This window comes from Barbus barbus (genome assembly GCF_936440315.1).
Source record: "Barbus barbus genome assembly, chromosome: 14".
NCBI lineage: Eukaryota > Metazoa > Chordata > Actinopteri > Cypriniformes > Cyprinidae > Barbus > Barbus barbus.
In genome coordinates, this window is record NC_136742.1 from 3,488,394 (window position 1) to 3,500,400 (window position 12,007).

At 37.0% G+C, this 12,007-nt stretch overlaps 1 protein-coding gene across 1 annotated transcript in view; it reads right to left on the bottom strand.

Annotated features, from left to right (window-relative positions):
* Nucleotides 1–10,647, bottom strand: part of LOC306880274 (ankyrin repeat domain-containing protein 6-like) — a 29,631-nt gene extending 18,984 nt beyond the window's left edge. Inside the window, exons 1-2 of the mRNA XM_079433715.1 lie at nucleotides 10,465–10,647; nucleotides 2,813–3,079 (exon numbers count right to left, since the gene is read on the bottom strand). Coding sequence (XP_079289841.1) covers nucleotides 2,813–2,938 — 126 coding nt within the window. The 5' untranslated portion in view covers nucleotides 2,939–3,079; nucleotides 10,465–10,647. The remainder of the gene's footprint in view (nucleotides 1–2,812; nucleotides 3,080–10,464) is intronic.
* Nucleotides 10,648–12,007: the final 1,360 nt, after the last annotated feature.

The following is a 12,007-nucleotide window of genomic DNA, read 5'->3' on the forward strand; positions in this document are numbered from 1 at the left end:
AGATAAAGATTGTTTAGCTGCCTGGCCTCAATTATGTCTCGTAGGCCTTCTGTGATATTTTCCTGGTCCTTATCCTATTCTTCCAAACAAATGGCATGTTATCCAATAGGTCATTCCTATTTTGTAGTACATTTTCAAGTCCCCATATTAACACAATGGACAAAATATTAAACTCACAAATAGCAAATTTCACTACTTTGGTTTGGTTTTAGTGGATGATCTTTCTTGTCATGTTTCCAGATGCAGTTTCATTACTTTGATTTGTTCATTTATGTAATAAAAATGATTTAAACAAGACATGACTTCTTTGGAAAATTCTTTTCATATTTTTAAAAAAATGTATATTGCATTTTATTATTAACACTTCCTTAATGGAAGTGATGTCATTTTATGGGAAAAATAACAGCACACACATCAAGTATTAGCATTCAATTTGATGAATTCTGTGATGTTCTGTGGTATTATTTGGATTGTCAATCTAAAACATTATATCCTACAAAAAATCAGTTTGATTATATCAATATTTTAAAAGAACTCCAAGCTGACATATACTCAATCTAGTTCTCAAACCCTCCACAGCAATGGCTAACTTGCTATTTCCATCTTGTTAGGTGCCATACTAACAGATCCAGCTCATTTTGATGTTATTGTGCAAAAAATGGTAAGTTAAAGAGGTAAAGTTTAAGTGTCTGGGTTTGATCAGAGCATATTTCAAAACAAGCCTGGTATAGGCTATTATAGAAATACTTAATTTACACCACAGAGGTTTTTTTTTTTTTACCGAATTCAAAGTATACTACAGTATGAGAGCAATAACCAAATGACCTAGTAAGCTGCCATAGGCAGGTTAAACTGAAGACATCTTTATTACTGCAGGGCAGAGGGCATTAAGTGTTGATTACAGGGTGGAATTCATGTCAGATGTAGTTGCAGACATACAAAAAAAAAAAAAAGTGAAGAGGTGCAGTAGGGTAATCTTAGGCCTCCAAAGATCCTTTTTAACAGCACCATGAGATCAAGAAGTGACGTCACACACGTGAAGGAGGTCATCAGTACTGGAGGGTGAAAAAAGGGTGTTACAGTAGTCTAGATTAATGTTAAAATCCCCTCACATGATGAGCGAAGCGCCTAGAAGAGACCGAGAAAGTGTCCAATTCATCCAGGATGTATAAAGGCAGCAACAAACAATACGCAGTAATTAAAGACTGTGTGTCACACCTGTGAGCGTAAAACCGCTCAAAACCTTTTATATTCTGAAATCGGATATATTGTGCAGCACTAGTGGGAGTGATTATGTAACAATGCAGGGGAAGAGACCAGACGTATGTGCTTGGTTATGTCTGTACCACCTGGTGTTCACCTCCTTGAAAATATACTGACAAATTATATTGATAGTTTATTTAACCTTAATTGTCAAAGTGGTTGTTTTCTATACTCACAGAACCGAATTCTGAATTTGCATTATTTATGATATTTACAAGATTTAGCAGAATATGAATATGAATTAAATCAGAATCTGACTCAAAGTGGTGGTCTGATCTCTTTTCCTTTTGGGCTGTCAGAAGTCTCACTCGTTCTTTTCCTGCCATGTCTCTTATCTTCACGGCTTGAGCTCTGCTCAGCAGGTGCTCTGGTCTCGCCATTGTTCTGGTGAGAAGGCCATGTGTTGTCTGTGCTTGAATGATCTGTGGAGGTCTCTGCAGGTAGGCCTGGGGGCTTTCACATATCAGATAAAACCCTGTGGTGAGACGAAACACCTGAAACTTTGAATGCGACACCCCAGGTATTCACGGGTGTGGTATTTTGGGTGGGAGTGGGGGGAGTAACTCTAATATTTTACTGTTTTTTTTATAAATAATGTTTTCAACTCAAAAGTAAATATGCATATAATGTTTTATTAATACATTTACAATTATTTTGTAATCAAATCAAATCAAATCATCTCCAGTCTCAAGTTGTTGTTTCATGATGAATCTTTATCATATGCATTTAAAAGTATACTTCAAATAATAACATTAGAGGTGACAGTAAGACTAAAGCGGTTTGTGCGCTCATGTCCATTTAAAGATCAGCTGACACCAGAGATTATGTTTGTCTACAATTTAATCTCTAGTAACAGTAATAACAACAACACTTCACGCTACATTAGTGGCAATGACATGTCTTCAAGTCAACACTATGCATTGCATTCCAACACAACTTTCACAAAGAAAGCATTTTAAAAATTCCTAAATTCCTTCCTTTACATCCGAGCTGCTCTGAGACACTGAATACACCGGATCATAAGCCGGCAACATATACACTGAACACAGTACCACACTTCCCTCTGAAAAACACAGTGCATCAGTTATCGGTAACACTTTATTTTATGGGCCAATTTACTATTTGCTTATTAGCTAGTTGTATATTAGCCTGCATACAGGTCGTTAATTAGTACACTGTAAAAAAAAATTAAATAATAATACAGTAACTCACTGTAAAACAATTTGAGTTGCCAGCAAGCCTGTAAATTAACAAGAGTACCGTAAATCACCAATTACAACTGTACTGTAAAACCACAGATCTTTATTGTAATATACTGTATAATTTACAGTAAGTGAGTAATAATACCAACACTCATTTAATTTGAGGAAACTGATTGGCAGATGTGCGATTTGGGACAAGACCACGTTCTTGAAATGCAATATTTTTATGCAAATAAGCTCCAAAACCTGTACAGAAATGTAATTCGCTCTACCATAAGGGTGGACCAACAACTTTTCAGACTTCTGAACCCAGTATATTACTAAGTTTACTAAAGCATGTTACTCACCTTGGTAATGGCTACCTTGGCCCCTTTGTTGATGAGCTGAACCACATGTTCAGCTTGGCCCTTGTGCGAGGCTATGAGGAGACGCTCAGAGAGGGCTCGCACAGATGATGCATCCTGCTGGCTCATGAATTAGGGAAAGACTTGGGGAGGGGGGAATGACTGGGATCAGAAACAGGGATGAGTCCCTCTGCCTTGGGATGCGAGGAGAGAGGAACCATAGATGTCCAGCTCTTGGAGGGATCTAACCCTCATGTCGTTTGGAGAAGCCTGTAGGGAAACAGGAAATGGCACAACTGTCATAACAGCAGCCATAGTTTTCCAGAGTAAACGGATGTGACTAGACACTGAAGAGAGGGAGGTTTGTGCGGTTGTCAGCGCTACATCAGCTGATTTGTCACTGAAGGGGTCATATCATACATTTATTAATCATTTTGATTTTGTTCCATGTGTTTCACCTACAGTGGTGGCCAAAATTATTAGAACACTAGTATTTTCACCAGTTAAACAAAAAATGGTAATAACAGCATTAATTGTAATAATCCAGTGAGATTTTTGTCTGATAGCAGCCAGTGCTCCACGCAGAGATGTGATCTGATCATCATCAGTCTGTCTGCAATGACAAGAAGAAACAGAACAAACTGAGACGGACTAAATCCAGAAGAACTGTGGCAACGTCTCCAAGACGCTTTATGAAACCTACCTGCAAAGCTACAGTACTGTCAAAAAATGTAAGACACTTGTGTAAAAATGCTGTAAAATGATTTTTACATTTAATGGCTAAATGAATGTTTGGAGATGTAAACATATATTTCCTACTGACACACTACAGCAAAAGATAGAAATAACTGACTGAAGCTGCTGAAAATACTAATGTTCTTTTAATTTTGGACACCACTGTATAATGCTACTGATGGGATTTCATGCCAAAACAATTATAATTTATGTTTTCGTGACCATTTTTGATGACCCAATCAAATTAAATGTTCTTTTACATAACAAAAACTGTATAAAGTCCCTCCTTGCATATGAATTGAGTAAAAAGCTACACAATGCTTGCTGTTACTAAAATAGTTTTTAACAGCACCACCCTTCAATATCAGTCTCTTTGTAAAACTCTATTGCATTGTCGACTCAAATTTATTTACATAGTGCTTTTCACAATACACATTCTATTAAATCAGCTTTCCAGAAAATCATGATTTAAATATTTCTAATATCTTTACATCTTCATGCCTTTTAGTCACATTTGGCCTATTACAGCTGTAAATGTTGCGATGATACAAGCAATCAAGCAGTTGAGTTTTGCTGTCTAGTATATATGTCTGTACGTGAGTATACAGTATGTGGATTAAATTGGACAGAGTTATATATCAAAACTTTATATAAAGAGCTGGGTGATAATATGGTTACATTGTGCAACAAAATAATGTCAGGTAGTCGAGATATATAGCTTTATGTGAGTGTACTGTAAGCATGTGGATAAAGGTATAATATACATCTAACATTATATAAAGAGTTTAATAAAGTCTACAAAAACACAGTTTACATGTTGTAATGATATAAACAATCATGGAGCCAAGATTTGCTGCATAGTATCACTAGTGTGAGTCATTGCAATCGGCTCTGAAATGTGCCGCTCAAACTTATCTGGTGCAAATGATTAGGAATCTTGTTTTTCTAATGTATCATGCTTACACTGACCCCGTTTATACCTATTAGCAAAGACTTGAGTTATGTCATCTGATCATGTTTAGTTTGGCTAAGGGTCAGATGCAATGTGTTTCCTCCGATGCCCGTGAAATTTCTTGCAACTTTCTCTTGATGTACACAGCATATGACCAAAGGTGAGCTTATGACAAAAGTTACATAGTTTCAACTTGACAGGGAAAACACATTTAATGATCTTATTCCTTAAAATGCATTGCGTTTTGCATCAAAGCACAGCACCACACGTAGAGACAAGAGTCTGATGACAGACACAAACAGTGGAAAAGCAAACTCAGTTATGCTCTCCCTCTTAAACCCAACCAGCAACCAAAAAAAAAAAAAAGTCTAACCCCAAAACCGTGTGAGGCACTGTGATATCACATCTGTTAAACGTGAACCCGTAGATCATAAAAATAATGTACGTACTAGAGGCATTTCTTTTTAAACAGCAGTTATGTTCACTGCAAACAGCATGACCATCGGTCAATTAAATCTCACTGCGTAATGGCATGTTATATACAGACTACACTAGCATGACAGGCTAGAAGTTCCCCAAGTGTGAAGAGAATGACTACTGCTATTATACACTTTTTGTTTGAATGTGATTGGTATAATGGTTTGTTGTGAATATTGTGCTTTAGAATGCGCAAAGCTACTGCACTAACCAGTCTAACCCCCCAGAACTTCAAAGTCAGTTTCAGACATGTAGTATTTATGATGATGACCACTGAAAGAGATGCACTATGGTAGTAATTCAGAGGACAGCTGACATGAGCATGTGTAGGCATATCCCCTCCAGCCTCCCTGTGTGTCTTTAAAGGATTCTCTGGATTCTCTCTTTTCATGTTTTATGGTCCCACACATTAGTGAGCTTTAAACTCTGGCCTCTTCGCAACCTGAAGAATGGTCTCAGCTGTCTCATAGTTTACCCAAAACAATAGAAACACATTCCCACCATTTCAGGAGAATGCAGGACAAAAATTTTCTAAATCTTTAAATTAATGTAGAAACATGAAAATATATTTTTTTATATTTGTGTAATGCCATCTTTTTTATGACTGAAGGCAAGTATCACTGATAACAACTGAAGCCTCTGACTTTTTCCCCCCTAATATATAACCATTGACTATAATACAATAAAATATTACAGTATAATTGAGAGCTATCGATTTAACATTTATTAGCCTTTAAAAAAATAACTAATGTAAGTGAACTTAATCTTCACACAAACCCATTAAATGTCATATTTACCTGTACCCTACAGCAAGTAGAAAATAATATTTAATAAAGTTATCAAACACTAAATTCTACAGTCATGGCCAAAAATAAGAAGGCTGTGAAAATTAATCTGCATTGTTCAACCTTTTGATCTTATATGTAAAAAGTAATTTTATCACAACTTACAATGTACATCATCTGTAAATTTCATGGAATATAAATGGCATATGGCATCTCTAACGGTAAATATCTCTTCAGCATTTGTACAAGCCCTGATGCTCAGTTTGTCCATTAACAATCCCCAGAGCCCTCGCTCATCTTCACATCACCAACATGACAATACAGCTAATCAGATTACTGATCATAATGTGAACAGAAAAATCAGACACGCATCTGGCTGCAAGTTAATTTAGTTATGGTCCTGTGTGAGAGAAACATGAGTTATACAGAGAAAGGTTCAGGGCATAAAAGTGCACTTATGAAATTTAATTTTCATGACATCATTTTCTGGTGTGCAACAACTAAAACCCCCGAAAACCATTTAACTCTAAAGATTGACATGTTATATTATATTGTCTTTTTGGATAAAAAAAAAAAAAAAAACAGTTTAAGCCATAGCTATTTTAATAACATTGAGATATTATTATTAGATTTTATCTGTACTTTGTATCAGTTTTTATTTCTATATTTTTAATAAAATAAATTAAAATCTCTCTCTCTCTATATATATATATATATATATATATGAAAATTAGTTTGCAAAAACCGATAACTCCAAGTAATATCAGTCAAACTGCAGTTGGGTTGTTTTGATTAAGTAATAACTAAACAAATACAGGCAATTTACAAAACTAAAGTTAATAGAAAGTATGTTGTTGTTGTTTTTTACATATTAAAAGTTTGTTTTATAGCAAAAGCAGATAACTCCAACAGTTGTTTTTTGGCAAAAGCAGGTAACTCCACATTTCATGTGTTAGAGTTAAAAAACCCACTGGTTTAATCTTTGTAATCTCCTCCGATGACAATGTAGATGCCTGACAAACGTTGTGATCATAGACTGTATGGATGTGATTATACGCAATACACGGAGCTTTTCCCTCACCACTGTAACGTGCTGCTTTCGCAAGGATCCATGAAAACATTTCAGCCTTTATTTTTATTTTTCGCCCTGAAGAAGATATCACAGGTTCGTCGAAATTATCCGTCCTTGATCACTTTTAGTCAGCTTTGACGGGACTCCTCTCAGCTAGCGTTTCTTTTCAAAATGTGTTTAGGGTTCAGATCGTGCTATATGTGGACAATAATGCACAGCAATCAGCTCATTTTTTTTGAAAGTGGCGTTTATTAACAAATTAACTCTTCATTTAAAATATATATATATTGTGACGAGTCGGCTGCCTCCCCCTGTCCATCACCACCCCGTCCCGTATTCGCCGCCCTTCACCAGGCTCCCGACGGGAGTGGGTGTGTGAGAGAGGAGGGGCGCTGAACACGCAGGGCTGGCGGCGTGTGATGAGGCGCACCTGATGTGAATGGAGCCTCATCACCGCCGCTGTTTAAACGCCGAGCGCGCCTCTCCTCGGGAGACCGGTCTCTTCCCCGTGCATGCACGCTGGTGTCCTCGTGGGTCCAGGAAGGGTGCGTCGAGGAGGACTGCCGCACCCGCGAGACTGCTGACGGGCCAGGATGCCGGGCCGTCGAATCCCCCAGAAGCGCCGGAGGCTCAGGAGATGGACGTCGCCGCGCAAGAAACGCCGCCGCCACTCGCTCGCCCGGCCCCAAGAGGGGAGCGTGTGCGGCCACCGGACTCCGCCCCTTCCCTGGACCCTTCCCTGTCGAACACTGCCTTCCTTCACAAGCCCCGCGGCACAATGAGGACACCTGGTTCCCTGTTTATTTGGACACTTTTCCCCTTTTGGACACTTTATTTCCCTTTTTATTGTTTAATAAAAACCTCTCCGAGGCTTGACGCCACACCCACTGTGTCTGTCGTTTGCTCCTCCCGCCACAATATATATATATATATATAAAATAATTTTTATTTTAGTTTTAGTTATTTTAGTGCATCAACTCAATTAGAAGGAGAACTGTTATTGGCAACTAGCTGAAATAAAATATTTTATATTTTATTTTATTTCAGTTACCATTTAATTTGTCAAGTAATGAAAATGACTTTTTTTTTTGGTTTTTACAGTTTTTTTTCAATTGCTAACATCCCTTTGTCCAATCTGGAGTCACATTTTCAAAATTCTAGACACAATTAGCATAACATCCGTCTGTTGTGACCATACCATTAACACAATTCATGTTGTTTTCACACAATATTCAGTCAATTAACACGTTTCTAAAATGCTTAAATGTTTTCTTCACACAAGCTTAACCCATACCAATAATCATGGATCTTTCTTATGTTTTTTACAAATGCTTAAGCACAGCAAACTTCCAAACTTTAAATATAGTGGAAAGCCTCTACTTCTGCAACAAAAGCAGCTTAAAAGAGCAAGTCTTTCCGTACATGGCCATGCACAATAAAACTCTCTGGATTGGTTTTGTTCAAAACAATACAGAACAACACAGAGAAGCATAAAAAGAAAGAAAATGTTTGGAGGAGGGAGAGTTGGACGAGGAAAAGAACTGGTTGGACTAGGGAGAGGAGTTGGACCAGGACTGTCTGGTTTGGTTCAGCTACCAAATCAGACATCAAGAGACTACAGCAGACAGTCAGGACTGTGCTGAGAGGAATATTTGTGCCCCCCTGCCCAACCTCCAAGATTTTTACATCTCCAGAGTGAGGAAAAGGGCTAAGAAACTGCCCACTCTCTCTTTGAACTGTTGCCTTCTGGTTAGTTACATCATTAAAGAAAAGGCAGCTGGACATTGCTATACTGCAAACGCCTGAGCCATAATTAGAAAAATGAGGAAGTAGTTGTGCTACTTGAGCCAAGTATTTAATTTAAGTGCTTTTGTAAAAACATATAGACTGCTATACTAGCAATCTTTTCCTAAGAGGACTTGATTATTTCCCTCTTTGAAACCTTATCCCTATGACGGTTCGTCGTAATCCTTTCTCCTTGTGGCGACGTACAGCAAGAGTTTCATATTTCAGCTCTATTCAAAGGATTTGAGGTGGATCTCTGCTAAATGTTCTTGCCAGAATATGTCTGGAGCACACGCTCAGAGCAGATCTATTAAATGATACAGAGTTTGATCCAAAATAAAGGGTGAATCTCACGAAACCTGTCAAGATCATGTCAAACTCACATTTCATTGTCAATAAATAGGAATATATTTTGACATTTTTATGACAAGCACATTCCGTCCTCATTTAAAGTTAAAAAATAATTCATTTCATTTATGCAACATATTTAACATCTGACCATGATTTCTATGGTGAGACAGCATTTTGCATTTAAATTACTCTTTAAATAAGAACTATCAATATTGTTATGAAACTCAATCAAATTGATTTCAAGTTCTGCCACTTAATAAAACATAGATTTGTGTGAGTTTTACAACGCATTATCTATAAACCACTTCACTTAATGGGTTTCAGATATGACCGAAGTTGTTATATGATCTGTACATCGGATGACCAATACCAGAAAAAATCTAGACATAGAAAGTCTGAATGATATCACACACATCTGAGCCAGAAACCCCTCCATCAGACAAAGGGTTTGAGACCAACAACAGAAACCAATCTGATAGTGATAAAGATGCATTTTAAAAGCAATATAGAGCTGCTTCAAATGATTTCAGACATTACAGTCACTAAATGTCTCAATACAGTATCAGCGAGGATGAACTGTGCTTAACTGAGCTCACAGAAATAAACTCATGCACATAAATAACCGAACACCCGTTAATAATGCTTCAGATTAGATATGTAAAATAATGTAGCCTCTCAAAATAAATAAATCTAAATAAATCATAATAAATCTAAAATAAATTAGATTTATAAATAAATAGGCTTAGTGGCTAATACAAAGCTGTGAAAAAGTATATTATTTTGGTACAGCAAGTACAGTGTTTTGGCAGAAACGCTGGTCACAATAGTAAATTACACAGTGAATGTCCTGGTTGTATCATTAGCTATACTTTGGGGGCATAATTGTACCAAGAAGACCTTAAAATCTGACAAAACCAAAACCTATTTTTGGAAAAGTCATCATTTGATAGATAACTAGAAAGATAGAACTAGCTACCCTGCTGAAGAAAAATAAACAATAGAAACCATCACATACATTCTAATGGTTTCCACTACAAATACCATTATAAACATTACAAAACATCAACTTTTAACCATTAAAAAATGGTTTCCCGTAGTGTGTTTGGGGACATATTCCATTAGGATTTAGTGGCATTAACAAGCCACCAATAAAACCAATACAATTCCCATCATAACCAGTAAAACCATTACTAATTCTGTGATTGTTTCTATTATTCAGCAGGATAAATATATATATCCTAACGTCTCCATTTAGATAATTAGGTAAACGCGCGCTGTGTGTGTGTGTGTGTGTGTGTGTGTGTGTGTGTGTGTGTGAATGCTCTGTCCAGCACATTCTTGTGAAGGATTGTCCCAGCAACCACAGCATGGCAGACCGATTGTTATTCCAAAGCTTGTGAGAGAGGAGAGCAATGAATGATCCCATTACAGGGACTAAACAGCGCTGAACACAGAAACAAAAACGAAACAAACTCTGTTAATACTCGTTAAAACCTACCTCACACACAGAGAACATTCACGTGAACTTTTCCTTGAACAAGCTGCTATAAAGATTTCCCCCGAAACAGGCCAAACTCCGCAGAGTGGCGCGCGAGAAAAGAAGAGCGCTTGATGAACATGATCCGATCTGCGCACTGAAGAGAGGAAGAGGAGGAGGACCTGTTCTTCATGAGACTTCACTACAACCTCACTGAGCATGTGCACTACTTGGCTTGGCTTATATGAATATTAATCAGGCGACAGTGACGCAGAGAGGTCACCTTTGATGCAGCTTCCAACCACATAACGTATGAATTGAGGGATTTCTGAGCTCGTGATCCAAGCGGCATGCTGTCATTAATAAGTCAGTTTACCCGCAACCAGTGTTGGGTAAGGTACAAAAAAAAAAGTAATCCACTACAAGCTACAATCTACCAGAAACGTGCATTTTCACGTGCATTTTTTTTATTATTATTATTAAATCTGAACATTGAGTCATATGGAGGACATGTTAAACTATGAGAAACGCATATGTGCCATCTCAGCATGTTTTTATGATTGAATAAAATAAATTTTTATACGCATTTCACCCCTAAAATGACAGGCCCTGTCACAGACAAATTTGTATATGTTAGAATGGTTACCTAATAAATTTATTTGATACAAATAGCATTTTCTCATTGGTCACATGTCCCTGATTGTATTTAACATGGTTTTGTAATTCCTATAAGAAATATAAGCAACTTTTCGGTCAACTGTAGTACAGAAAAATCACAGAATACCTGCCAGGCACTCATATAGAGATTTTTACAAAAACATAGGAGTGTATATTTACCCCCACCTTCATCCTCACAGTCAAAGAGATTAATTCATCAATATTTCCTCAAATAGTACATTTTTATATCATAATTTCCTGTGTGACAGCACTGACTTTTTGGATTTCTTTGATGCAGAAAAAGTTTTGATAAGCATTCCTATTTTAAATGATTATTATAATATTAATGTTAATGTAATATTAGACTGGTAAAGTTACTGTCACACAACCTGTTAACAGTCATTAAAAGGTTACACTACTTCTATGGAAATATAACTTCATAATATATGAAGTACGTTTACTATAATACAGCAAATGTAATCAGTAGACAATAACTGAATAGAACAATGTAAAGTAACTGTGGTGCCACATTATAGTACGGCTCAGTAACAACAGGGTTATACTATAATAATAAGTACATTATTACTTAGGAAATTACATGGTAATAGCAGAAATTGCATGTCATTTCCTAGGTAATAATGTAGCTATTACCATGGTATCACTCTGTTATTACCATGCTGTGATACTGTGATGGCAGCCCTTTCTATCCTTGAAGGCCCTGGCCCTGGAACTGTGGCCTTTCTCTAGATTTTTTCTGTTGCTCTCTCCATAATTTGGTCTCGCTCATTGAACTTATTAATACTTTTCCTTCTTTAATTTTTCTGCCTCCACCTCTCCCTTCCTTTTTGAAGATGTTTTTCCTTTTTCTCAGGGTCTGCATTTAGTCGTTCACGACATTGCTGGAGCC